Genomic DNA, 25,520 nt, shown 5'->3' with positions numbered 1-25,520 from the left:
TCATGCGCRTGACCTCGTTCTGAAACTCCACTTAAGCTCTACCAGCGGCCAGAAGGCACGGAATTGTCTCAAAACTCCCTTCTTCGCCCATCTTGGGATCCCTCCAAAAACCTGGCAAACACTTCCCCGTGGACTGCGCAACCTAGCCTCACACTGCCCTTACCGACGCTTACGCTTCTTTCCTGCTTGCACTCCATTGTCCGGCCTGCTGTTGCGCGCTTGGCGCGCAGGGTACATTCCTGGGGTTTGGGAGCTAGTCAGGCTCTGCAACGATTCCTGTGTGGTTCTGAGACCCAGATGATTCATGTCGCTCGCAAAACCAGTGTCCGTAGATCTAGATGCCCTGTGCGGGCCGCGGGTGTGAGGTCTACCTCCACTCGGGCCATGATGCGCTTTTCCGTAAGGCCTGTCGTTGGTTGGTCTCACTTCCGCTGGACGCGAAGCACGATGAGAAGCAACTGCGTCAGGGACTGGAGGAGCAGACAGTGTCGCACGGTATTGAGGCAGAGAAGGCTCATGTGCGTTTTCCGCAATGATGGTCTGTTCATCCGATCGGGTGGGGATCAACGATCTTCCTTCGAGAGCCTGAATAGAATGATGTGGCTCGGCTGACAAGACTTTCGCTGACTTTATAGATGACTTCGTGGCATCGAGTACGGAGCCACGGTAGTGAGTCATGAATCTGCGTTCGATGCTCCTCATATCCTCTTCCGACATGTCACACTCGGCCTTCGCAAGCATAGCCGCGGTTCTTGAACGTCTCTCCTCGATACGTACGGTGTGTGCCACGTTCTGCATGATGTCCAGCGTTGCGCTGCTCCGTGGAAGCAGCTCTCCTGCCACTGGGATCATTGGATTGTGATAAGGGATGTTCTTGGGTATGATGCACAGGTAGGAGCGTTTTTGAGGACATCCGCCGACACCCTTAGCGAACAGCACATCATGGCGGTTTGGTTCGAGTTTTGATCCATGCTTGTTCAAATCTAGAACTTCGACCCAGTTCTTCTGCTCGTCTTCAGCCACGACCTCCGAGGGGCCAAGGCTGTTGAAAGTATGCATAGGTTGCACATCGTAAGAATCTGCATAACGAGCGCTGACCCTTCCATACAGGAGTTTATTGGTCCAGTTTCCGTTCGGGGTACTGTTCGAAGAATTGAGAAAAGGGTTTTCCGCCGCAGGACCTTTGCTTGGGTAGCAGTCCTCAAAGAGAACGAACTCGCTGTTCGCGACCACATCCCTATTCTCTTCGCTAGCAGCGCAAAGACCAATCACGTGGTTCCTCTGAACTTCATCCATATTGTGCTTGACTACTTTGCTCAAAGAATGTAATTTGTCCTGGATGGGACGAGCGAGACGCTTCAAGCGTGACGTTACCTCTGCTTTGCCATGCGGAGAAGTGAACAGGCTATCTGGCGATCCATTGGCTCCGAAGGCTGTTGCAAGGCGCCAACCAATCGCTTCCATATGCTGTGCAGTAGCTTCCATCGAGACTGGCGCTTTGCTGATGCCGTTTTTGTGTCGTTCAATGTACTGTGAGGGAGGGGCTTCTCCCTGTGTGGTTTCAAGTGCTCTGTGCTGAGCTACTGAGATGCCTCTGAGGGCCGTTTGATAGGCATGCTGTGCTATACGTGGATCCAATTCGGGATGGTAGTGAGCCTGGGGACGCTCTCTCTTTCGCTCTCCCAATTCTGGTGGAGACTGGTAAATCGGCCGGCTCCAGTGCGGGTGCTGCGCGTGCAAATGAGAACAACCGAAATCGACCACCTGTTGGCTCCTATACGGAGGCGCCGAGCCGAGATATGTTCGTACTTTTTGTGGAACCTGCTGTCCAGACGTTTCTGGATGGTGAGCATCACTCACGGCAATGCTACTAGCAGTGCTGGGTTGGGCGAGAGGCTCGTTCATTGGCAACGCAGCCGATTGTCGGCCGTCTTGAGACTCCATGACTCCGTAAACGGGCGCGCAGGTTTGCCGCTGGTGGTCGTGTCCGACGCACAATCCCGAGCGCGCGCAACAAGTGCGAGGCAGAGAGCTCGGTGTCTGCTGCTCGTAGGAGTCTGGAGAGGCCGGAAAATGCTCTGCCAACATGATATGGTTAGGAAACATAACATCTCTCGAGCTTCAATTTTGCGCGCACCATCTATCGATAGACGCCACCAATGCTACGCTAGTGGATAAGCGATGTTCCCTCAGCTCGTAGCGCAAGCCGTTGTGGTCGAGTGCGGCAATCCGCGCGGTGCTGAAGTTTGTTGTTCCGTCCGAATGTTGAACATCTTGGGATTCGGGTAGCAGGAAGTCGTAGTACAAGCTGGTTGTACAGTAAAGTCTAATCCCCGGAAACGCCAAGACAAATCGAAGTGAATGAACTCCCCTTAGCGGCCCCACACGCAACCTCTGAACATAGCCACGTCACAATGGGCAAACTTCGAGCATGGGTCTGAGATCTGACCGCTGCTCTCGCTCCCACTTGTACGAAGCGCTGTGCAGTGTGCAAAAGGTTTGCGATTGATGCGAGGCACACGCTTTGGGCGTAGCTACCCATGAGGTAGTTTGAAACTCGCATTCGCACCGGTTATGTCCCAAGTGACTCGCACAACACGTGAAGGCGGTTGTTTCAGTGCGGCACGATGGATCACAACAGACACTGCGAGGAAGTGTAGTTCCAAAGCCGTTCACATCTCCTCAAAACATTAGCCAAGGATAGCAACGTCAAAGCTGAAAGTGTGCAGGAGCTCACTCCTCTTTGGCTTTACATCGTTGAAGTCACGCATCCTTTGCCTTTGCCAATTTTCTGTGTTCCAACCCATAGCCTACCAACATCATCCCACACACTCCACCAAAGATATACCTCTGCTCCCCACCTCCTGCAAATTCCGGACTGCAATACAATCAGCCCTAGTTTCACCCTTTTAACAAAAATCAAACCTACTCTTGCCAGGCAGTTCCCGGATACAGAATTGCACTCAATCCTGCCGCACAATAGAAACTGCCAACCACCGCAGCATACAGCATATTTTCTTTCTGTCGTGCAACAGACACTGCAGGGCGGAAAAGAAAGAATAAAGAAGTGGAAGCCAGAAGTACTCCCAAAGTCATAGTCTGGCCGTTGTGGAACTTGGCATGCGGGGGCCAGCGAGGGTTCTTGACGTGGGTCTCGTTGTAGTCTGCTATGAAGGCGCCAATAGAGTAGACCAAGTTTCCCACAAGGATGAGGATGCGGCCGGGAGTGAAGGAATGKGTCATGGTGATATGGAAAGAGAAAAGATGATGAACTTGTAGGGATATGGGATGGTAAGGGACTGAGAGTTGGATGGGATGCGGAAGTGATGACGCTTGTTCCGAGGTGTCACAAAAGGATGAAATCCTGCAAAGAGGCTGTCATGGCAAACGCCGCGCTCCGTACCTGACATGTGAGAGAAGAATGGGCGTGGTATTCAGCAGCTCAGACGACCGAGCGGCTCTTATTTTCCTGGTTGATGTGCTCTTGTTGTCGCTATTGCTCTGAGATGACGTTGGAAGAGAGGGAGATCTTCTCGGTAAAACTTTCATCCTCCCCGACGATCTCCCGAGCGCGTTTCGCGACAACACCTCCACCAAAACACCATCATCAACCAGAATCTGCACCAAAATGACGACGCCCGAGTATAGAGCGCTGGAACAGCTCCGAACACGACTTCAACAGCTTTCTGCGTCAATCCATCTCTTCCGCCACGAACTGGAGGCATCGCAGCCGCTACCGCCGTGGTAAACTTGCCCAACGTCCTGACATGTTCAACACATAGCTCATACACTCTCTAGGCCTGCCTGTCAGACAGCCAGTAGCAACCTCGCCGGCACACTGCAAAATACTGCACAAGTTCTAGCCTCAAATCGCTCTCTTTTCAGCTCTGCTCATGCATACCCAAACGCCTCTTTCCCCGGCCTCACTCAAGAGGCATTACTACAGCAATTACTGCGGAAGAAAATGGATCCCAAAGCTGAGGATTGGATGGACCGAGAATTGGACAAGCAGCCGGACAATGTTGAGGATCGTGGGGAATTGTGGCAGTGGGCTGGTGGGGTTGTCAAGGAAATGCGCACGGACTTGGAGGGAGGTCTATGGGAAGATTACTTTACGACCGAGGAGCACAAATCAGGCGTCAAAGAGGTTCGAACGGGGATACGGCGGACGTTGTGGGGCGATAATGATGATGGTGACGAGGACGCCGAGGACGATGATGGAGAAGGCGGCGAGGACGAGGATGGTGACAAGACTATGAAAGAGGATGGCGCGGTGGGATCAGGACGGACGGTCGAATCCGCAGTGAAGAAAGCGATTGTACCGCCCATTCCGTTAGAGAGCCTGCTGCGATTCTCCGTRGGTGGCTTGTCACTCCCGACGAGAGCGAAAGGCCGAGATGTGGCAGGTTGACGCGCCTGTCGCTTGTTTTACCATCGAGATTTCTTCAATGAGGATGAGTATTCCACTTGTCGATCGATAATGGACTCTGCGGATCAGGAGGGCATCAGCGGCTCTTGCGAGAAGCACTGTCTCGGGACAACAGCTCGGTTCAGTCGAGGGATCCTCACATCGGCAACTCTGTGACGTTTCTCATCGCGAAACAAGATCACGTAGTGCCTCCTCATCTGGCTGCAAGTAAATCAAGATCTCGGCATTTCTAGGTCTCCACCTTCCAAGGACTTTCCCATCATGTAGTCAGCTCACGGCTCCAACCACAACGAACCTCGCGAGAAAGTCACTGCTAGGCGGATTCAGTTGGAGGTTGGAGTCCGCATGGCGGCACTTCCAATGAGGTAATCTCCAAGGTTCGTCTGTCACATGAAGATTGTCTCATGCCGCCTTTCACGGGCTGCTGCCTAGTTGCTTCTTATTGTGGAAATTTCTTCCTATTGTGCAAATTTCTCATCTGCTGCGTGATTATCGCCCTCACTTACCTTAAGTCTCCATCCTTCTTCTCACAAGCCACTCACCACACACCACACACCTGCACAACTTTCTTCTCTAACAGGTCAACTAACCATACCAGATCACAGGCAACCAGCTCTGATTCGAGATCAGAACCTCATCGGTGAATGGTTCCAATCCATCGCGATATGACCACCGCCGCAATGACTGGAATGTCGCGCGATACGGCGGCTCATTCTGGAAATCAGCACTCAACCCCAATCAATCAGATCTTTCCCTACCTCATCGCCAATGGAGAAGATCAAGTCGCCGAATTGATCCGCCTCTACTGTGAGATCTGGCGGCACTCTTCTCTCGAGAACTTCTCCTGCGAGCTGAAGCTTCATGCTCACACTTCCACCGTCTCGATCCGCTCCTCCACTAACAATCTCCTCGGCTGGGGGCGATACTACTTCGACATCGGCTGGGAGGAATGCTACTTCGACATGGCCAGCCCAGAGCGGAAATATCCCGAGTACCTCCAGGTTCGCCTGACTCCTCCGCCACACCCCAACTCCCGCCCTGGAGTACAAGTCGCATACAGCGGCCACTGGCTCTCCATCCCCGGCTTCCTCGAACACTACCCTCGGGCCTGTGCTCGCCGCGCCTGGACTCTACGTCAGACGCCTACCTCCCTCTACAGCAGTCAGTTTACGTGGTGGCAGGCCCTCTCTAACCTTCCGACATTCAATCCTCAGCGCAAAGTCGTCCGGCTCATGAGACTGCCTGCTGAGATTCGAGAAAATATCTACAGATTCGTGTTCCCGGCTCCATTCCGTCCATTCCCAGGAGCGAAGTGTCGACGTCTCGGCGGAATTAGCCGGATAGCTTTCATGGCAGCACAGCCAAATGCCTCTTTACTGAAGCTCAATCACAAGGTTCACCAGGAGGTCACTCGGGTGCTGTTCCGCGACACGATCTGGGATATTCCCCATTTGAAATTGCTGCGTCGGATATTGGTTTCCGAGGCACTCTGCGCGCGAGTCCAGAGACTACATTTGGCGCTCAGCCATGGTGAGTATCTGAGAATCTTCGCCGTGAAGAGCGAGTTCAACATTGCGAGCCTCAGACCGTTGAGAACCATGAGATTGAGGGAGCTGCTTCTGGAGTTTCAGGCTCCGTCGARTTGGACGACTTTCGAGGGCGGCATCATGCGGAAGGTAGTGGGATGTCAGAAAGTCATGGTGGATTGGCTCTTCGAGGCGATGGAGTTTTGGGTCGTCGGGCATGAAGGGGTCAGGATTGTGGGATGGGTGAAAGACGGCCAGAAGAAGCTCATTGAGGAGGTGTGCAAGAAGGGGCTGAAGGAGTTTAGGAAGTGGAAGGAGATTTCTGGGAAGGAGGATGCAGAATTGGGAGAGTGGGRTGAGTGGAGAGAGGGTATGTGGATGGAGGAGGACGGCGGAGTGAAGCTCATTGAGAACGTCGAGAATGGTGATACCAACAAGAACGTGGCGGAGAGTTGTGGCGAGGAGGCTATGGAGGAGCGGACACTGGTGGATCACGAAGGTCCCGACCCACCAGAGTGCTTCTGCAAAGGCAGTTGTGAGGCAGAGGGATGGAGTGCGGCAAGTGCGTGGAGTGCGGCATGATGGAGGAGAAACTGTCTTGGGCTGATTGGGGAATGACGGGCATCTTGGGCATCGCGTCTTGAGCTTTCGTTGAAGTGCTGGACACGGCCAAAAAGCAGGCGAGAGATGCAAAAAGAGAGACGTGTATCAGACTCACGATGGTCTCTTCCGATCCAGTCGATTCAGCTTATCTGAAGAAAAGCTCTTCGAGTTGTTATGATATGAAGCCTTGAGATGATCGAGGCATACCCATTAAGGAAATTGAGATGCTAGGAGACACCTATATGCCCGTACTTTTACTACGGCTTCCTTCATGGCTTACTCGAGAATCATTGTCGTGTCTCCTGCTGTCAGCCAGCTGCGTGCATTCTTCGCTCATGTCGCTGGCCGATTGTTGATGATATAGCGTCCCTTCGCATCGAGAGTTGTTCAGACCCGCCGAGTCCTCTCGAGCATCCTAAGGTAGCGTATCAATTCTCGCCAAAGTACAGCGAAAGCTGACCTTTGGGCATCAAGAACAACTCTTGCGACGGGAGGATACGCTCGCTGTAAAGCCTTCATTCGGTCCTGCTGAGTAAGAGCGGAACGGCAATGAGTGAAGGATCCGATCGACATCAGGAAGCATGCAGCACTTCTGGGGGATGCGTAAGAACAATGTTGACACCCGCACAGTGTTCATTGTTGAACGCACGCAATCCTCACGGCAAACCGTCAAATTCGGCAGAGCCATGTCGCTTGAAYCCCGTCCACATTCCAAAGCGAGACAAGTGCGGGTGCGAAGCACACAGAGGGTACCTAGGAATTGTCTCCAGAGCTTCGCCAGGTCAGGCGGAGGCGGTGATCAAATGCGAAGACCAGAGCGCACATTGACAATGCCCTGTGCAAGATGAGAGGAACGTGCAGGCCGCAACATGACAAATAATGAGGGATTGACAGGCAATGCAGATTAATGTCATGGAATCATTTGGAGAGCTGGGCAAGATTTCCTGCAAGCCCCTGCTTTGTTCAAACAAGCTCTTTCTCTGCAATTGCACGCTCCTCTTTGCGGCAAGAACAGACGTCCGACTTCCTCTCTTCCACCTTCACCTCCAACACTCTTCTCTCTTCTTCCTCCACACTTCCGCCCTCAACACATCATCTCCGCCGCCCGATGCTCACTCCCATCTAGCCGCCTTCCACCCCCGACCGACAGCTCGCTCCGCTCCCGTCGCCGACTTGTGCGTGTTTACCCCACTTTCCCGCCAGTTCGCGGTTGAAATTCAGCTATCAACACCGATATACACAATATCGTTGCGTCCTCCTTTGCTAATTGACGTGGCATTTTGCAGTCACACAACACCGCACCATCCCTCCCCTCACCAGCAAACACCTCACTTCCTTCCGCCGCCGCCAACATGTCCGCTGAAGCCACCTCACCAATCGTCGACTCTGGCATTGACAACTTGGCCGACAAGATGGGCTCTCTTAACGCCGAGGACCGCCCACGGACCGAAGAGGAATACGCGCAGGCTCAGCTCACTCTCCGTGCCATTGTCACCTCCAAGGAAGCTGGCGTCATCATTGGCAAGGCTGGCCAGAATGTCGCGGATCTGCGCGACAAGACTGGTGTTCGCGCCGGCGTCAGCAAGGTCGTACCTGGCGTGCACGATCGCGTGCTCACCGYCACGGGCGCGTTGAACGGCATTGCCGACGCGTACGGACTCGTGGCCGACAGCCTGGTCAAAGGTGCACCACAGATGGGCATGGGCGGAGTCGTTGGCAATCCCAACACTCACCGTGAGCTATTCCCTTTCATGCTTGACACAAATCACACCCACTAATCCTCAACTCTACAGCGATCCGCCTGTTGATTTCTCACAACCAGATGGGCACCATCATTGGCCGCCAAGGACTCAAGATCAAGCAGATCCAGGACGCCTCTGGAGTGCGCATGGTTRCACAGAAAGAGATGCTTCCGCAATCCACCGAGCGCATTGTTGAGGTCCAGGGTACCCCCGAGGGCATTCAAAAGGCTGCCTGGGAGATTGGCAAGTGCCTCATCGATGATGAGCAGCGCGGATACGGGACCGTCCTGTACAGCCCTGTGGTCCGCGTTCAGACCGGGGCTCCTCCTCCCATCAACGGCGCTGGTGCTCCTGCCGGCTTCGGTGGTGTTCCACAGCAGAGAAGCTTTAACCGCACCGGCAACGGAGCTGATTTCACTGGCGCAGCACCCGCCCCATCCTACCAACCTCGTCGCAACGGAGCTCCCGACAGTGGACCTCCTCCTGCCGTCGAGGAAGGCGAAGACATACAGACACAGAACATTAGCATTCCTGCTGACATGGTCGGCTGTATCATCGGACGTGGTGGCAGCAAGATCAGCGAGATCCGCAAGAGCTCCGGCGCGCGCATCTCCATCGCCAAGGCTCCCCACGACGAGACTGGCGAGCGCATGTTCACCATCACGGGTGGCCCCAGCGCCAACGAAAAGGCGCTCTACTTGCTCTACGAGAATCTCGAAGCAGAGAAGATGCGTCGCAGCCAGATCCCGGAGACGACCCAGGCATAGGGCGCCAGTCTTTGTGGGGATCCACCACTTCACCAAGCCATGGTGCCATCGCTTGTTGGCCATTGAGTTGCTTAGCTGTCCATTTGCTGCTGAGCAAGCGAACGACTGTCTGTTCTGGAGTTCTGGAAGCGACTTGTTCTCATTACCTTCACCAAAGAGTGCGCTTTCATCATGTTTTAATGACCATCATGACCCTTATGCTTCGACGGCTGCCTGCATCATCCAACTCGAACGCTTAATGACGTCTTCTTTGCGGTGGCATATCTCCTTCGCCACCACCATCATCACCGCCTTTCCCTGCCGACGCCATCCACCGAACACATTTACGAACGAAAAGAAGATACCCGCTAATGCTCATGTCCGTGCTCATCCCCAAGGGGAGTGAGTGGGAGACGGAGGAGTTTTGAGGCTTTGATACGAAATGAAATGGGGTTGCGATTATTCTGCATTGCGAATTGATCCCGATAACCCGATGTATGTCATACTCTTTACATGTTTCTACCACAATGAGTGGTAGGGGTATTGGTCAAGTGGAGTAGGAGGAAATGCATGGTAGGAATTGATCAGTTTGAGTCATTTCCCCGTCTCTGGCCCGCTTGTGTGATGTGATGTGAGGTTGTGTTGGCGAGTGAATCAACTGTGTTTAAGGAGTCGTTTCCAAGGTGTTATTGACCTGATATGATATCGTCACCGTTCAAACCGTGTTCCAAGCGTACGCATATTGATTCATGCGCCGCGATGACCCAGACTCCAACAAGATACACCATTCCATTCCCAAGCCTGATCCGAAAGCATCATCCTAAACGCCTTGTCCGTCCAAACACCACTTGACCTCACTGTCGTTCCCTATCCCATTGGAGTTCGGGTTCAATTGACACTGCAAATCAAACCTTCCTCCAAGATATACTTTCCCTCCTTATATTTCTCCGTACTCTCATACGCGCGATCGTATTTCCAACCCACGACTTCCTTACATTGCCGGCAACAGATGTCGCGGACGACGTGCCGACCTGTCGTCATATTGCGTTCTGTAGGGTCCGAGGCGAGGGTGTTGACTACTGTGCTGAAGAGGTAGGCTTTGCCGTGTTGGCCGCGGAAGTTCTGTGAGGAGCATGGGGGTGTCAGTAAGGGCGAAAGCGAAGGCGAAAGGAAGGGGTTGGGGAGAGCGTACGCGGCTGACAATCTCATCGTGGTCTGCTAGATGAGTTTTGCAGTTTTTGCAGCCGTAGATTTTGGGCACATCGAGGTAGATGTTGTAGGCGAGACCCATTGTGAGCTGTGCGTTGGCCGGGTGGTTCTATGCTGGAAGCTCTCGTTGGTACGTGGTCTGAGGTTGTTTCTCTGGATATTCGTTCCAGGGTTGTTTCTGCTTTGGTCTTTGGTTGGTCTTCAGCTATGTCGTTCAGCTCTCGGCACGATGGGAAGGCGGGWAGAGGTCACGAGGCACAAGAGTCAGGTAAGCTCGGGGGAAAGATAAGGTGAGAACGTGAGGAGGATTAAGCTTCGTGGGGAACAGAGTTATAAAGAAAATGGAGCGTGAACGATGAGGTGAGGTCCGTCTTTGAGTTGCACTGGTACGCGATGTCACGATACCAGCAATGAAACTGCAGACGGCATCATTGACGTGTGAAGACGACATCGGGCGACGCGGACGAGAAGCGCGGTGAGCGAGAGCGGGGATCTTTACGGAGCTGAGTCCGGTAGGTGGGGCCGTGATGTGTATGTAAGCGGAGATTTCCTCGTTCCTCCTTTGCGAAGGCAATTTCAGGTATCAACAATGGAAGTGTGCATGAGGACGCCGCGTGTCATATGTACTCACCTCAGGCCTGTCATCAAACGAACGTCCTTTCACCATTTCCTTTCCTCCGCCTTCTCTTTTGTCATCCTTCATTCAATACCCCAACATCAAGAAGACCACCAGATCACAATCCCATTTTCATCTCTTTGCAAGCTATTCTCTCCGAACTGCTGACCATGCCCGATTCCACAGCACTGGCTCTCCCACTCCGCTCAAAGTACATCTCATCCACCTCAAACCTCCCATATACATCACTTTCATCTCTAAAGTTGATCTCTCTAATTTTCTCGTTCGTGCTCATCCGAACACAAAGTTCGCCCAAGCTCGACGAATACACGCTTCGGGCTTTCTGGGATCGAACTGCTACATCTTTCGTTTTCTTACCATGGCAAATTCCTCCACGACAGCACGAATATTGGACAGCTGGCACAATACGCAGGCTGTGGATCATACGAACAAAGTGACATGGTGGACCAGAATGCCCAGCTGAATGTCGCAGTCAGTTGGCAGAGACTACAGGCTCGATTGCGTGCTGCCCGGTAACTAGTCGAGTTGAACTCTGGTCGCAAGGACTCTAATGAGAGTACAGAAAGTGTCGGTGGGACGAGGGCTACCCGCCAAGTGAGACACGGAGAATGTATATTCCAGCCAGTGAGAGGCCAGAGGATGCATCGGGAAGTCTTCTCAAGGCGAGACGTCTTTCGCGCATTCGCACGCATGAATTCGTGCGGAAGCCAGTACTAACATGAAGCAGCCGAAGTACGTTTCTGGCGCCTGGGATGTGGCGTCAGATCGTCGCACCTCGATGAGTTGGGCAGTAAGGTTGATGTCTACATCTGGGATAATGGGACTGTACTTTCCTTAGTATTGGTACCAGAACGGTGTACTGAGGCAGTCGGCTAGTTCAGCCGCCTATGTAGCCTCTTCGCCTTTCGAAAACCGAGCTTTCCAAGCCAGCGGGAGATATGCTGGTAGCCACAGAAATACAAATCACGCAAAACAGAGAGTGTCCGCGACCCTACGACGACATTTCTGCACTCTGAGCCTTACTGAAGTGTCTCGTCGTTCCTGTGTGAAAGAGGATGCGTGTAGAAAACAGGCAGTATACAAGGCAGCGGTCGCAAGACTGAAGGAACAACTTTAATCCGAGCGCTTGCAGCAGGTGCTGTGCTCGTCCGAAGATGACACTAGCGTTTCATGAYACTAAAGTACTTAGAAGTCATCCCGAGCGTCCTTGATCATTCCTATCACTATTTCTCACTTTTCGCAATCATCTGGATACGACGCACGCTCTTCCGGAGCTGTTGTCACAATCTCCTGTCCTTTCAGTAGAGTGCGAAAGAAGAGACGATGTATCTGCCAGGTGGGGCCTTCGAGCGATATTTACATTATTTCCAGCTTTTCGGGTTTCCCGGAGACTACGGCTGACTTTGTGTATAGTTAGTTCTATTGCACTTGTGGCGCTAGAGTTCCACAAGAGACCAGCCCGTCATGTTGGATGTGCAGAAGGAGATCTTTGCATGAAGTTGAGACTCGCGGGAGGATGATTCTTTGACTCGTGGCAAGAAGTGCCTGATGTTCGACGATGTATGCTCCTCCAGTATGTTTTCACTGTCTTTGCTAACCTGTTGGCCAGGATCCATGGTATCCTTTTTTTTTGTAGGCGACCGCAGCACAGATCGTTGTAATAAGCCGTATCCGAAGCTACTTGCAACGGAACGGGATGGAAGACGAAGACCAAAACTCGTCAGAGCCGGGCATGATCGAGTGCGAGAGGGCGTCCCGCTCTGGTAACCATACTTGATCCTTCGTTCGTGATTGGTGGAACTTTACGAGATACGATAGACCCACTCCTGCGATCCTTCATTGCGACCCTCCATTGCGTGCTGCGCGACTACATATATTGTAGCATCTCGCCCCTTTGTTCAGTACTCGCTATATACATACTGCTGAGCTTTGGTCCACTTTGAGTCTCTGCGGAGATTTCCCTCGAATCTCGATCCTGATCTTCGGTCTGCTAGCATGGCACAACATTCAGAGCTTCAATACGACATAATCATCGTTGGTGGTGGAACTTCGGGATGTGTATTAGCGAATCGTCTGTCAGAGGACCCAACTGTCTTAATACTCTTGTTGGAGGCTGGCAGAGAACACAGTGACGATCCACGTATCTATACCCCTGGACTAACAGGCAGCGTCTTCGACGACCCCGAATTTGACTGGCAGTATGTCGCAGAGCCAGCTCCTGCAATGAATGGTAGAAGCATCAAGCATCCCCGTGGACGGGTCATAGGTGGAACTAGTGCTATCAACTCATTCGCATTAATCTACCCTTCAGCCGCTGGAATTGATGCTTGGGCAGGTCTCGGGAACAATGGGTGGGACTGGAGTACACTTGGTCCGTATTTTCTCAAGTTTCAGACCATCGTACCGCCACAGAAGGAGGTCAAAGAACAGGTGCACATCGTCCATAGCGATGAAAACATTGCCAAGTCTAGAGGGCCGATCCAGGCCTCTTTCCCGCTGCGAGTAAATAAGTTGCAGAAGGCATGGGTTGATACATTCCGAACTTTGGACCTGGAGGCAACCTGCGATCCAATTGATGGACATGCTGTTGGTGGGCACACGTCGACTTGCCATATCACTGGTGATAGGCATGAGCGAAGCCATGCGGGAGTTGCATATCTGGATCCTGTTCGTGAGCRGTCGAACTTAACTGTCATCACCAATGCGATGGTCAACAAATTATTATTCGACAAAACCAGTACAGGTCCAAGAGTTCGTGGTGTTCTATACTCCAAAGATGGCGCTCTCCATGAAGTTATGGCCAGGAAAGAAGTTGTTCTTGCAGCCGGCACATTCAACACACCACAGATCTTGGAGCTGTCTGGTATTGGTGATCCTAAGCTGCTTAAGCAACATGGCATCAACCTCGTCCACGCCAACTCGGCAGTTGGAGAGAACCTCCAGGATCATATCCGGCCGGGAGTTTCGTTCGAGCTCGTCGATGGCTTTCCTCCGCCGCTGACGGCAACGCCCGTTGAAGAGGCCCGCAGACTTTATGAGGAAGAACGGTCGGGACCATGGGCAGAACAAGCCGCGTTTGCCTTTTCTTACACACCGCTTGTGCCCTTCCTTGACCCGGAGGGAAACACAGAATTGCAGCATTTGCTGAATGACCACCTGCAAGACGATTCAGGTGTGTCGCCATTCATTCGCGATCGCAACGCTTTCATCCGCAAGGTCATCGAGTCTCCCGACGAAGCAAGCACTGTGACCTTTCTCAGCCGGAAGCGAGTCTATGAGGCGGATCAGGGAAACTTTCTTACGCTATTCTCCATGCTTTCCCATCCCCTTTCGGCTGGAAATGCCCGCATTGTCTCTGCAGACCCCATAACGAAGCCCAAGATCGATTTTGACTACTATGGACACCCGCTTGATCTTGAAATCCACGCTCGGCATATTCAAGCCCTCGACAAGATTGCAAGAACAGAGCCACTAGCTTCGTGTCTCAAACCTGGCGGAAGGAGACTACCCGAGGAGTTCCCCTTGGAAACCATCGAGAGCGCTAAAGGACTGGCTCGAGCTCACGCTGTGACGAACTATCACCCCTGTGGTACATGCTCTCTCGGTACTGTCGTGGACAGTCGACTGAATGTCAAAGGCGTTCTTGGTCTGAGGGTTGTCGATGCGAGTATCATGCCGATTATACCCAGAGGGAACATCATAGCCACAATCTATGCTGTTGCCGAACGCGCTGCTGATATCATAAGCGAGGACTTGAGTATTCGTAGATCGACATAGGGTATTGGCTTAGTGCTCGAATCTTATATGTGGTGGTTAGAGTTGTTGAGGTAAGAAGTCAGGGCACTGCCCTCCTCGAAGAGAAGCAAGGAATACAGCGGCCGCTTGGTCTTTTCAACCCGGTGGAGTAGAACGCTACTAGGTATTTTGACCTCTTGTCGCAACACTTGATCGGCTGTAGAGAAGGAATCGAACTTCGTGAGCTAGCTGGAGATGAGCTGGCGAGCGGTAATGGCGGGCTGATAAAGACATTGTTGATTCTCCTTTGCCCTCGGCTCAGATGGTGACCGTCCACCTCATTGTATGATGGTGGTTCTTGTTCTAGCCAGAAGCCTTGAGACTATCTTCAACGGGTSAATGGAAGAGTAACCGGGTCACCACGAAGACGAAGTGAGAAACGGGATCCGGCGAGTTGAATGTGCTTCCAAACGGACCACATGTATTCAAGCGTCATCGAGGCCAATGTCTCTGATCGAGAAAGGCAGACGGCAGGTTAAAACCCCCTTCATTCTCCCTTAGTTGAGCCAGGACTCGATGCGCGCCCCTGCATCCCAAGATTGATCGTACGGACCGGAAGTGCTACGCATCGAATCTGGAGGCGATCGGAGACAATGAATGAACCATCAACTGTGCCACAGGCACAAGACATCTGGTCCTTGAAAGCCCATACGGTGCTCGATGCATCGTTTAGTTAATATCCTTGCCGGTCAGCGCACTCTCAGTGTCTGCCGTCGCGGAACGACCGATACCATTATCCCCGTCTCCTGGTAGAAGGCGACTTGCCCTTTTCAACACCGCTAGACTTGGCCTTTCCTGCTCCACCCGCGTTCTGCTCAACCGCCTTGTTTCCACTCTTCTTGGCCTTCTTAGCCTTCTTGGACTTGCCACTTGAGCTGTTCCAGTACCAGACCATCTGTACAGCTAGCACAAGATTGAGCGCGAATCCGACCAGGTATCCGTACAGAATCAGTTTGTCATCCACCTCCTGCAATGTCGTGAAGATCCTCGCCAGTGAGCCCGCCAGGAAGTTGAAGACCTAGGTAGCATAGTCAGTATATAGCTCGAGTCCCGCATGGACAGAACTCACAGCAAAAGCGCTCAATTGTCCCGTACTGCCCTGGCTGTAGATTGTTGCGATCTGAGGTAGCTTGCTCGCAACACCCAATACGCCCGCGGCGCCCTGAGCGAGCTTCAATTTATTCATATCCACCAATCCTTCGTTGAACAAACTCCAACCCATAGCCGCTAATCCCGCGACGAATGCGATGCCTGCTGCGCCCTTGCCCGAGTACTTCAATACCAGCACCGCGATGGCCACATTTTGCACAGCAATCAATGCCGTCTCGCCGTATGTTGAGAATGGCCATCCATTGCGAATGTTGTAGATCAGTGTCACGAGGTAGCTGGCTGTTTCAAGCGCGTATGATAGGAAGGAAATTCCCGCCGAGGATTGAGAGTTGAGGAGTTTGAGGAGCTGGGGGATTTTGACGATGGACGAGGCGCCGATGATGCCTACTCCGAGGGTTTTGGACACGGCGAGTTTGAGGCATGCCGTGTCGGAGAGGGAAATGTTTTCCACGAGTGAGGTGTAGCACACGGGTCCTAGGAGCTGGGTTGCCAGGTGCGGGAGTGGAGCGGGCAGGTTCTGGGTTATGGGCGTGAGGAGCGGACGGAGGGTGCTTTCGAGGGCGTCCATGTTGCAATATTATGTTGTTTGGTATAAAGATACTTTGATTAATGTACTGGTAGCGAAGTACAGTCGAGACGTCAAGAAGGGGTTGTACGATGCCTTCAGCTCCTACAAAGTTGAAAGCTGGCGTCTTGGCAACGCCCATGTTCATGGTTCCGCATGTGATTGTGAGATTCATGAGATAGAGATGCTTGAATGCGAGGTCTGTCATAAAGCTCTCTCAATTCCCTCATTCCGTAGCACATGATCTCAATATGGCTGCATTGCTAAGACGCAGTGACGCCTGTCTTCATTGCCATGCAGTGTGACCTCCAACCACTCCGTCTAAAGCTCATCATTTGGCTCCGGTGCGCCCTTGCCATTGATCTTGACCAGCTCAGTCTCGAAGATGAGCACCGCGTTCGCTGGGATTGGGCCAACGCCCCTTGCTCCGTAACCATACTCAGGCTGGATTGTCAACGTTCTCTTGTCGCCAATGCACATGCCAGTCAGACCCTCATCCCAGCCTTTGATCACCTGTCCAGTTCCGAGTGCGAAGGAGAGAGGAGTGCCACGGTTGTACTGTTTTGAAGAGTCAGAAGCAGATCCTCCATGGCGAGGTAATATAGTTGCGACGTACAGAAGCATCAAACTCGGCACCAGTTTCCTCCAATGTGCCGCGGTAGTGCATGTCAATCTTGTCGCCTGCAAAGGATTATCAGCACTTTCAGTCGCAGTGTGTACACGAGTGGCCCTTCTAACCTTTCTTCGTCTTCTGATCCTCGGAGCATGACGATGAGTGGGTTACGTCAATGTTGAGAGGCTTGTCCAGGGCCGAAACACCGATGGTGAGCAAGAGGCCAAGGGCCGTAGTGATAGCTGCAGACTTCATGATGATTGCTGTCTTCCTGTGGTTTGCCTTGTTGTTATTCGGATCACAAACGTGGCTTTTGGAGTTTCGTCACCGCCCAAAGAGCTGCAGGCTTGGACCCTGATTTCCGAGTTTGATCTAAACCTAATGTAGGTAATCCTATCTGAGCGCCGGCTGCCGGCTGCCGGAGTTGGGTCCTGGACCACATGTCGAAGTTGTCGAGTCGAAATGTCAGTGCGTGCTGTGCAACAACGGCGCTATGAATCTGGGCGGTCATATTGACTTTGGTACGTATTTTTCACATCTCTCGAAGATGATACCCGTGAACAAGACCCAGCCAACGGGGACTCCCAACGATACCGACAGCGAGCGTGCCATCTCCAAATTTCTCAATCTTGAAGAACAGCATTGAGCTTCAGACACTGCAACGGAGGAGAAGGTATCGGTGATTCGAGGAATTGCTGTCGCGATGATCTTGAGATTTCAATGGATACTTAGTAGTGTTGTTTCGGAAAGCCCAAAGCATGACGATACTGACTGTGTTATCGAGGGCCACGCAAAAGTAGGTTAGGCATAATGCAATTGTGGTGAGATAGAGCTTGATGCCTCGAGGATATTGTAGATTTTCCGCATCTTGATCGACTAGATTCTCTTCTGAGACGGCGCGAGAGTCCTAGGGCATCTTGCGTACCAGTCGCCTGGCTACCCTATGCGTAGGAGTAGTTGTCAACTCGACATGATTGTTGATTGTTGAATAGTCAACAATAATACAAGGTTTTTACCGATTGGCTGAACCACTGAGTGATCGCTCCATCAACTGTCTTCAAAAGTCTGGGTTGTACTTCTCCAACGCCTTCTTTCCGTCTTCCACCTTCTCCCATTCCGATCTCAACATCCGTTGATTCAAACGCTCCCAAACATGTAGCGTGTTCGTGCATTCACATAACGCAAACACACTACATCAATCACCCGAGCTGTATCGCCGGTATGGCAACATCCAAGGAGTCCCGAGCTGAAAAGGGCGACGTACGGAGCGCGCGTCCCTTCGAATCGCGTGTCCAACCTGACACTCCCAGGCCCGAGTTGGAGGGGACTGCGGGTACTAACGTGTCACCAGGAGATGCCATATCACCAGGCGATGCCATGAAGAGCCAGAACGAACGTGGCGGACGCCAGAAGCGTCTTCGTGACGACGAGGAATCGGATCACACAGACTTCCGCCAAAAGAAGCAGAAGGCCAAGCTGCCTAAAGGCTTGCGCAACATCGCGAGCGCTTGTTTCTCCAACGCATGCCTGCAACTTGTCAATGCAGTCTTCACGCCAGCTCAGGTCGCACAGCTTGCAGGCGACAGTGAGATTGAAAACTTTGGACTCGACGTACACGCTCTGAGAGGACTCGAAGGCAAAAATCTTGACAGGACGCTTGATGCTCTAAAAGGAGCGATCAAGAAGTCGTCTCCTGTGAGAATTGCGCCTTACGTAGGCAAGCTTCTCGAGGACCTGCGCAGCGACGAAGGTAGTACAGCGGATCCTGTGCTACTCCAGCGGGCGTTCGCATTCGGAAAGACATGCTACACGCATGAACATGAATTGTTTAGCGGTGACAGCCAAGAGGATGCGAGCGAGTACTTGCGACTGCTCATTTCGTCAGTAGGCGAAGAGCAAGGCTTCGTGGATGAAGCTTTCCGGTACCACACGGCGGAAGCGACTGTCTGCATGGCGCCGAGCTGCGAGTACCGCAACGAGCACTCCACCAACAGCAGCACCATCTTGGAGGCTCAAATTCCTCCTGCGTCGACGGCTTCTCTCGAAAGACATGCGCCAAGACAGCGGAGTCGTACTTCCCCAGTCGCCACTCTTGATTCAGTGTTAGAAGCTCATTTTGATAACGCAATGTGCGAGGGATCAACGTGCGGGAAGTGTAACGCGAAAGACTCTCTCGCTGCCCAACTCCGGATGACGGAATACCCTGATCACCTCCTCGTCTCAATCAATCGGACGAGATTCGAGTCAGCAGCATCATCTGCCATCAAAGATACCACCAAAATTAAGCTGAACTTCGGAGACATCCGCCTGGGCAAAGAGGGCGTGTGTTATCGACTTATTGGTCTTGTCAAGCACTTCGGCAAGCGTGCCGATGATGGACACTATAGTGCCTATGTAAAGATCAGCGACGGTAACTGGGCYTCGCTGGATGATGATGCGGTCAAGATGGTGCCTAAGAGGGCTCTTGAGGATGGCGTGAAGGGGTACTCATCGATCCTTTTGCTACAACGCTGAGATCGGTGAACGTTCACTGAAGCACGATGGGGACAGCTATACGGTTGAAAAGCAGGTCTAGCCGCGAGAAGCGATTTTGTTCGAGAAGCAGACACGATGAAGATGGTACCATAAGAAGATTGTCACGGTCGCTGGAATTGAGTGCAGTACATGGAGTTGTGTTTTTGCTAGTGCGCTATTACAAATGGGGACTAGAACCTAGAGTAGTCGACTTCAATCTTGCCAACAACACGCCAATCTCCGGCCTTCCCTCGTCGTCCAATGTTTGATATTGCGTCTTTATCGCAGTGCCTTAATCTGCCGTAGCGATGATACCATTTGCTGAAACAGCCCGATCTTGCAACCAGCGACAGCCCTCACTTCAACAGCACTTTCCCGATGCCAGGCGAGGAAGGCGTAGTCAGATGAACGCGCAGCGGCGTCACTTTCAACATCCGCATGACTTGGAGCAACTTTATTGCCATCAGTTCCACCAGCAACATCAACTTCATATGAGGTACTCAGCATGTCTCAGACAGCGTCATCACAGATAACATGGATCCTCCATCCGACAGCCATGTTCCTGGCAGGGTTTTTCACGGCATATGGCGTGTATAAGCTATGCGTCGCCTCGAATGGCCCACAGTCGACCGGTCTGCACAGGAGTAATGCCGTTTATCAAAGGCGCCGAAGACAGTCTGGCGCGCAGGTCAGCGCCGCTGAAGGCGCTATCGTCTCAATGAGCTCCCAGAACTCGACTCTGGATGAAGCTTTAGTGCCGGTGGAACTCACTGCAGATGCTTTCGAAGCTGTTGATCCAGGTGAGACTGAAGGCGACATGGAAATGTTAGCGAACGGTGCACCGGATCATGGTATTCGTGGACTTCTGTACTACATTGCCGAAGAGGATGCGGCGCGCAACGCCTACATACATCGTGGGATTTGCTGTGAAGGCTGTGGTCAGTGTCCTATTAAAGGGGTACGATATCACTGCCTTAACTGCCCAGACTTTGACCTCTGTGCGGCCTGCGAGGCACATGCCGTCCATCCGAAAAACCATGTTTTCGCCAAGATCAAGATCCCCCTCTCGCTTCTCTCCCAGCCTCCAAAACCACTCAAGCTCTGGTATGGAGGGGATCCGCAAAAGATTCACGAGCCACTGGATGCGGGCTTACGGAAGCAGCTCTGCAGAGACTCGGGCTTCTCTGAACCGGAGCTAGATGCCCTTTACGATCAGTTCACTTGCATTGCGAATGTGCCCTGGGAGCATGATCCCACGCGCGTTGGCGCAGCTATCGATCGGCGCGCTTTCAACAAGACTATGAGCTCGGACCGATGGGCGGACCGCTTCGCGCCTAACGTGCTCCTGGATCGCATGTTTGCCTTTTACGATACTGACGGCAACTTGCTGATTGGGTTCAAGGAATTCCTGGATGGTATGCAGTATTTGCGTGGAAGTAATAGATTCGCGTCTTTGGAGCGCGCACTCCGGGGATTCGACATCGATGGGGACGGACTTTTGGGGCGAAACGACTTTCTAAGGATCCTGCGCGGCAAATTTGAGATTCAAAAACGGCTCATAATTGACGCGACGGAAGGCCTTGAGATTCATCGAACACAGGGCGCTATGAATGTGCTACGCTCCAGTCAACCGATCAGCTCGGTTTTCAATGGTGACGATATCCCGCCCTTTGAAGCAAGGATACCTTATGGAAAGCTGGTGGACGCGAATGGCGAGGTAGAAAATATGGGTAATGAGAAGACGATACTGGACGACGACGATCCGTTCTTGCCGGATGATCTCAGACAGCAAACCGAATTGCTTCGAGCCATGGACAGACTCGGACTGGAGGATGCCAAGGGATTTCAGGAAATTTACGAAACAGAGCCCTACATACAAGATCTGCTCTGGCATAAGAAGGAAGATGGGCTCAATTCACTTCTGGACCCGTTGTTTCGCAGAAGAGCAGAAGTGGAGAGACGCGCCGTCGCAAGTCGGGGTGCCCGCCAGCGATGGCGAACTGCGATTGAACAATACAAGATCGAGCTGGAAAAGAGCGGCAATATCATTGACGATGCCAACATTATAGATCGAAGCGACAGTCTGCTAGTTCGTGGAATTGTACCTACTGATCACAAGAGTCTGGAGCAAATGGAGCTGGAGACCGCTCACGCTCCTTTGAGTAGGTTGCTGGAAGTCAGCGGCTACGGTATCCGTGAGGAATCAAGTAACAGTGCTGGGGCTGCTACAGAGCCTTCCTCGCAAGTCATCKACATGGAGGGTGAGCCGAGGGCACCGCGCAACCGCTCGCTCCTTCGGGATGTGCGGTCGATTGTCGACGATAACCCAGAATTGCTTCGTTCTGAGGGTGCTTACTCCACACCACGGCCAACACCTGCTGATTTCAAAGGCATGGCAGAAGAGCAACCGCCGACTGTTGAGGTTCTACGGTTGTGGGCGCGGTTGGATGTTGTAGACCGCGAGATCGAAGAACGGGGCGGGCCAGAAAAGCTGAGTCTGTTCGAGGTAGAGCGCATTGTCGTTGACGACAATTTGCAACAAGTCAGAGGCTTAATCAAGTCCTGGCTGGAATGGGGTGCCTTTTGAACAGCGGGTCAGAGGGCATGTCATAGTACTGTATGGGGCATCATTCTCAACGACGCTGAATTGTACAATATCCTACCACGTTGATCTGCCCTTTTGCTGAATTGACCTTTATCGACCTCCCTCTGCTGTCTCCTGTGTCTATTACTCAAAGTCGATGTCGGTGTCGTCTGAGGGAGGAAGTCAATCGAAGAACAGCATTCGGCTGCAATCACACGATTTATCACGCCTCCCGCAATCGCACGTGAAAGAGCGCAAAAGACCACCCATGCCTCGCTATTGGTCCATTTGCACTGATTCCTAATTCAGAATAGATCTGGCTTGACCCGTGGTAAAGCGACGCGTGGTAAACTTTAAATACCCCCACGACTTTGGAACTTTACAGCCTACCGCGCCGGAAGGTCTGTCCGCTAATTTTCTGCAGCTGCGGTCCGTTGCGTTGTCTCATTGGAAAGCAGGTCTCTTCGACCAATTGCAGGATCAAACCGAGCGGAAAAATTTGTGCGAGTCATACAGTATACAGCGGGCCAAGCGGTTCTCACGCCGGTTGGTCATGCATTTCATGCAAGGTACGCTGCTGCAAACGAGCACAAGAGCACACGAGCAGAACCAGTGCGTAGGACTGGGTCGTCGGTAAAAGACTTTCCTCAGGTAGATGAGCTTCGTCAGGCTTTGGTGTCACATGGCGTTCTGTCTTACACATGCACTATATAACAACTCACTACGGCTGTCTTTTTGAGCGACATCGCTTTGTTACGCAATGCAATTGTTGACCGTCACGGTTGTAGTTCATCAATTTCTCCAGCCCTCGTTGGAGACTTTTGCGGCCGAGCCCGCGCGTTAGATCAGTCATTTTTCAAGTCGTCACATCCGTGTCCGCGCATTAGATCAGTCATTTTCAAGTCCCGCCGTGCCGATACGGATCAAGGTACCCCAGTAGCTGTCAGACATATGCGGGAAACACTCCGAGTAGTGCTTCGCACTGACGTTGTGGCGATGCTCAAGGTATGCTGCGACTTTGTGAGACTGGATGCAAAACTTGCCCTCTTCTGGACTCGCTGACTACTCTACCCTCACAAGGCTCTCGATAAGGTATTGGGCAATATCCACGACGTATCGTGTATAGCGAGGCGCCTGGAGAGTGAAGCCTTTGAGAGAAAGGATCGGAAATCTTCGACCAATCTGCGGTGCCGGCGTTGGGTGGAGATCGCCTGTCCGGGGAGATGCAACGTCTCGCTGCATCGGAGGTTGTTGCTGATAATCAACGCTCCACGTTCTTCACAGGTGGGCGAGACGCGATTCGCTGCCACCGCTCCAATGCCAGGATGCTCGAGAGAATTCTGTCGGTCTACAGATCCTGAACTACCTCCGATGCAAAGACACGCTGCAGATCGTGCTCTATTAGGGTCTTCTGGCAGTTGCACTTCGTCTGATTCATCCAGCCCAATCCGATGAGGATTAAATGTGGGACTGGAGCCTCGTTCCCACACCGGCTGTGCGACACTATGGCGTTGTCGCCTAGGATTCGATGTATCCAGAGGGAAATTTCTCATCGTCACTTCTAGATCGACAATTTGTTCGAGACTAGTCACTAACAAGCGCTCGAGGGCAGACACGTCTGGCGGGACGTATGCAGTAGTGGCATGCCAGCCACAGAACACAGAACGATTGATCTTCGCGAAGTTGGTAGATTGAGGTCTACTATCAGATACGTCCTTTCTCTTTCCGTTCTGCGAACCTTTCGTCTTGAACTAGGACTTCCATTTCAGAAATGCCTGGAAACCTACCATCGTCTTCGCCAGCTGAGATTGCGTCCTGGCCAGGTGAGGACTGAAGAGGTGATCCTGTTTGCGAACTTGGCTGATACATGATGTAGCACCTAATTACGATGACCCGATCCGGCGAACCTGGATGCCTGCATACGCAGGAACCCTCCAGGGCCTGACGACTGTGTTGCTTGGGACGAGGCTCTGGCTAAGGTCTCGTAACAGAGCTGGGGGTTTGGGTCTCGACGACGTGAGTCCCTAAAGGCATGATTGTTAGTTATTCCCGCTCATGATGACAGGCTCTGCTCGTACCGGCATACCTCGCCGCTACGATGTTCACGGTCGTTGTCATGCTCAGCACCGAGAAATACAGTGGAGATCGCCATACCTGGGATGTCCCGTTCACGAACTTCGTTCCAATTGCGCTCTTGGGCTGGCTGGCTCAAGTCTCCTATCTGATCAGCACATGTTGCACCAAGGTTTCGGTCTTGCTTTTTTATCGAAGATTGACTAAAGAYACATACAACAAGATATGGAAGGTCTGTTCGGAGCGCTCTGAGAATGAGACAAACGCTGAATGCCGTGTAGTATGCAACAATCACCGCGATTGTTCTAACGATCGCCTACTGCATCGCGTTCGTTCTGTCCCTCGTCTTCAACTGCACGCCGACCAGCGCGTATTGGAAAAGTTACAATCCTTCATACCAGGGGAACTACCACTGTATACATGTGGCTTATCTCAACCCGCTCTCGGGCGCTTTGAGCGTCGTCAGTGACTTGTACAGTGTCGTCCTACCCATGGGCGCATTCTGGCAACTCGAAGTCACCAAGCGCCAGAGACGGGCACTCAATGCAGTGTTCAGCATCGGGCTGCTGACCGTCGGTGCAGGTATCGCCAGGACGTATTAGTAAGTGAATGACACTTACGAGAATCTTCATGATAGACTGACCGACTTTCGTACAGCTTAACACAACTTGCAAGTCACTGGGATCTCATCTGGTTCGGCTTTGATGTTTATGTTTGGGCCCAACTGGAAATCCAGCTTGCATTGATCTGTGCCAGTGTGCCCTCCCTCAGGGTACTTTTCCGGCAATACCTTGGCGGGTCCATGACGAGGGCGTTTGGAGATAAGCGGTCGACTACGGAAGGAACCACACTTCGAGACTCGAGACAGACACTCGACTCGCGAAATACTGTCGCACGGTTCAAGCGGCTTGCTGAAGATGAGGAGGGGCTTCCAGTTGCTGGAAAAACAGAGCGTACCATGGAACATGCGCGTGAGACTCGGGCAGAATCGCAGTCCTTTTACGGAAAGCCTGTCAAGACAGCAACAGAGTACGAGCAGGTCGCTTTGGAAGACTTGCGGAGGCTGAGGACATCGCAACAGTACACCGGATGGCGGCATAGTACTCCCAGCAGCTAGTTGGTGTCGGATTGGATTATATGACAATCTTTGAATGTCGGCTTGAATCTCCCACGTTGGGGCCCAAAAGTAACGCCAGTGCAACCGTAGTCGTATGTAACGTCTTATCGCATTGGAGTCTCGACCCGCCGAAAAGAAGGCATCCAGCTCGCCGTGGCTTTTGAGCACGCAAACGTCTCCGAAGTCTTCCGGTCTGATAACCTGGAATTTGTCCTGTGGATGCCGGTCCATCGGTCAAAGGCGCCGTATTCGAGCAA

At 52.5% G+C, this 25,520-nt stretch overlaps 12 protein-coding genes; 7 read left to right on the top strand and 5 right to left on the bottom strand.

The window, feature by feature from the left end:
- Nucleotides 1-159: 159 nt before the first annotated feature.
- On the bottom strand, nucleotides 160-1,296 carry RCC_08907 (uncharacterized protein; the record flags this gene model as incomplete). The annotated part of the gene is made up of 1 exon (XM_023774153.1): nucleotides 160-1,296. One exon carries the CDS (start codon nucleotides 1,294-1,296, stop codon nucleotides 160-162), a length of 1,137 nt encoding a protein of 378 aa, XP_023629921.1.
- A 1,467-nt stretch (nucleotides 1,297-2,763) lies between these two features.
- RCC_08906 (uncharacterized protein) lies at nucleotides 2,764-3,243 on the bottom strand (the record flags this gene model as incomplete). XM_023774152.1 has 2 exons in its annotated part: nucleotides 2,764-2,878; nucleotides 2,930-3,243. 2 exons carry the CDS (start codon nucleotides 3,241-3,243, stop codon nucleotides 2,764-2,766), a joined length of 429 nt encoding a protein of 142 aa, XP_023629920.1.
- A 385-nt stretch (nucleotides 3,244-3,628) lies between these two features.
- RCC_08905 (uncharacterized protein) lies at nucleotides 3,629-4,411 on the top strand (the record flags this gene model as incomplete). XM_023774151.1 has 2 exons in its annotated part: nucleotides 3,629-3,744; nucleotides 3,799-4,411. The coding sequence occupies 2 exons, from the start codon at nucleotides 3,629-3,631 to the stop codon at nucleotides 4,409-4,411; spliced, it is 729 nt and encodes a 242-aa protein (XP_023629919.1).
- A 698-nt stretch (nucleotides 4,412-5,109) lies between these two features.
- Nucleotides 5,110-6,537, top strand: RCC_08904 (uncharacterized protein; the record flags this gene model as incomplete). The annotated part of the gene is made up of 1 exon (XM_023774150.1): nucleotides 5,110-6,537. The coding sequence occupies one exon, from the start codon at nucleotides 5,110-5,112 to the stop codon at nucleotides 6,535-6,537; it is 1,428 nt and encodes a 475-aa protein (XP_023629918.1).
- Nucleotides 6,538-7,910: 1,373 nt separating this feature from the next.
- RCC_08903 (probable KH domain RNA-binding protein) lies at nucleotides 7,911-9,067 on the top strand (the record flags this gene model as incomplete). XM_023774149.1 has 2 exons in its annotated part: nucleotides 7,911-8,292; nucleotides 8,352-9,067. 2 exons carry the CDS (start codon nucleotides 7,911-7,913, stop codon nucleotides 9,065-9,067), a joined length of 1,098 nt encoding a protein of 365 aa, XP_023629917.1.
- Nucleotides 9,068-9,934: 867 nt separating this feature from the next.
- On the bottom strand, nucleotides 9,935-10,337 carry RCC_08902 (probable Yippee zinc-binding protein Moh1; the record flags this gene model as incomplete). XM_023774148.1 has 2 exons in its annotated part: nucleotides 9,935-10,168; nucleotides 10,239-10,337. The coding sequence occupies 2 exons, from the start codon at nucleotides 10,335-10,337 to the stop codon at nucleotides 9,935-9,937; spliced, it is 333 nt and encodes a 110-aa protein (XP_023629916.1).
- Nucleotides 10,338-12,887: 2,550 nt separating this feature from the next.
- On the top strand, nucleotides 12,888-14,669 carry RCC_08901 (related to choline dehydrogenase; the record flags this gene model as incomplete). The annotated part of the gene is made up of 1 exon (XM_023774147.1): nucleotides 12,888-14,669. One exon carries the CDS (start codon nucleotides 12,888-12,890, stop codon nucleotides 14,667-14,669), a length of 1,782 nt encoding a protein of 593 aa, XP_023629915.1.
- A 751-nt stretch (nucleotides 14,670-15,420) lies between these two features.
- RCC_08900 (probable mannose-P-dolichol utilization defect 1 protein) lies at nucleotides 15,421-16,365 on the bottom strand (the record flags this gene model as incomplete). XM_023774146.1 has 2 exons in its annotated part: nucleotides 15,421-15,705; nucleotides 15,757-16,365. 2 exons carry the CDS (start codon nucleotides 16,363-16,365, stop codon nucleotides 15,421-15,423), a joined length of 894 nt encoding a protein of 297 aa, XP_023629914.1.
- Nucleotides 16,366-16,683: 318 nt separating this feature from the next.
- On the bottom strand, nucleotides 16,684-17,230 carry RCC_08899 (probable FK506-binding protein 2 precursor; the record flags this gene model as incomplete). XM_023774145.1 has 3 exons in its annotated part: nucleotides 16,684-16,920; nucleotides 16,979-17,043; nucleotides 17,101-17,230. 3 exons carry the CDS (start codon nucleotides 17,228-17,230, stop codon nucleotides 16,684-16,686), a joined length of 432 nt encoding a protein of 143 aa, XP_023629913.1.
- A 966-nt stretch (nucleotides 17,231-18,196) lies between these two features.
- Nucleotides 18,197-19,489, top strand: RCC_08898 (uncharacterized protein; the record flags this gene model as incomplete). The annotated part of the gene is made up of 1 exon (XM_023774144.1): nucleotides 18,197-19,489. The coding sequence occupies one exon, from the start codon at nucleotides 18,197-18,199 to the stop codon at nucleotides 19,487-19,489; it is 1,293 nt and encodes a 430-aa protein (XP_023629912.1).
- Nucleotides 19,490-20,045: 556 nt separating this feature from the next.
- Nucleotides 20,046-22,076, top strand: RCC_08897 (uncharacterized protein; the record flags this gene model as incomplete). The annotated part of the gene is made up of 1 exon (XM_023774143.1): nucleotides 20,046-22,076. The coding sequence occupies one exon, from the start codon at nucleotides 20,046-20,048 to the stop codon at nucleotides 22,074-22,076; it is 2,031 nt and encodes a 676-aa protein (XP_023629911.1).
- A 1,768-nt stretch (nucleotides 22,077-23,844) lies between these two features.
- RCC_08896 (uncharacterized protein) lies at nucleotides 23,845-25,263 on the top strand (the record flags this gene model as incomplete). XM_023774142.1 has 5 exons in its annotated part: nucleotides 23,845-23,896; nucleotides 23,950-24,089; nucleotides 24,139-24,378; nucleotides 24,428-24,747; nucleotides 24,804-25,263. The coding sequence occupies 5 exons, from the start codon at nucleotides 23,845-23,847 to the stop codon at nucleotides 25,261-25,263; spliced, it is 1,212 nt and encodes a 403-aa protein (XP_023629910.1).
- Between the last annotated feature and the right edge of the window lie 257 nt (nucleotides 25,264-25,520).

This window comes from Ramularia collo-cygni (genome assembly GCF_900074925.1).
Source record: "Ramularia collo-cygni strain URUG2 genome assembly, contig: RCC_scaffold16, whole genome shotgun sequence".
NCBI classification, from domain to species: Eukaryota; Fungi; Ascomycota; class Dothideomycetes; order Mycosphaerellales; family Mycosphaerellaceae; genus Ramularia; species Ramularia collo-cygni.
The sequence above is the reverse complement of the archived record's forward strand: the minus strand, read 5'-3'. Positions and strand labels throughout refer to the sequence as shown.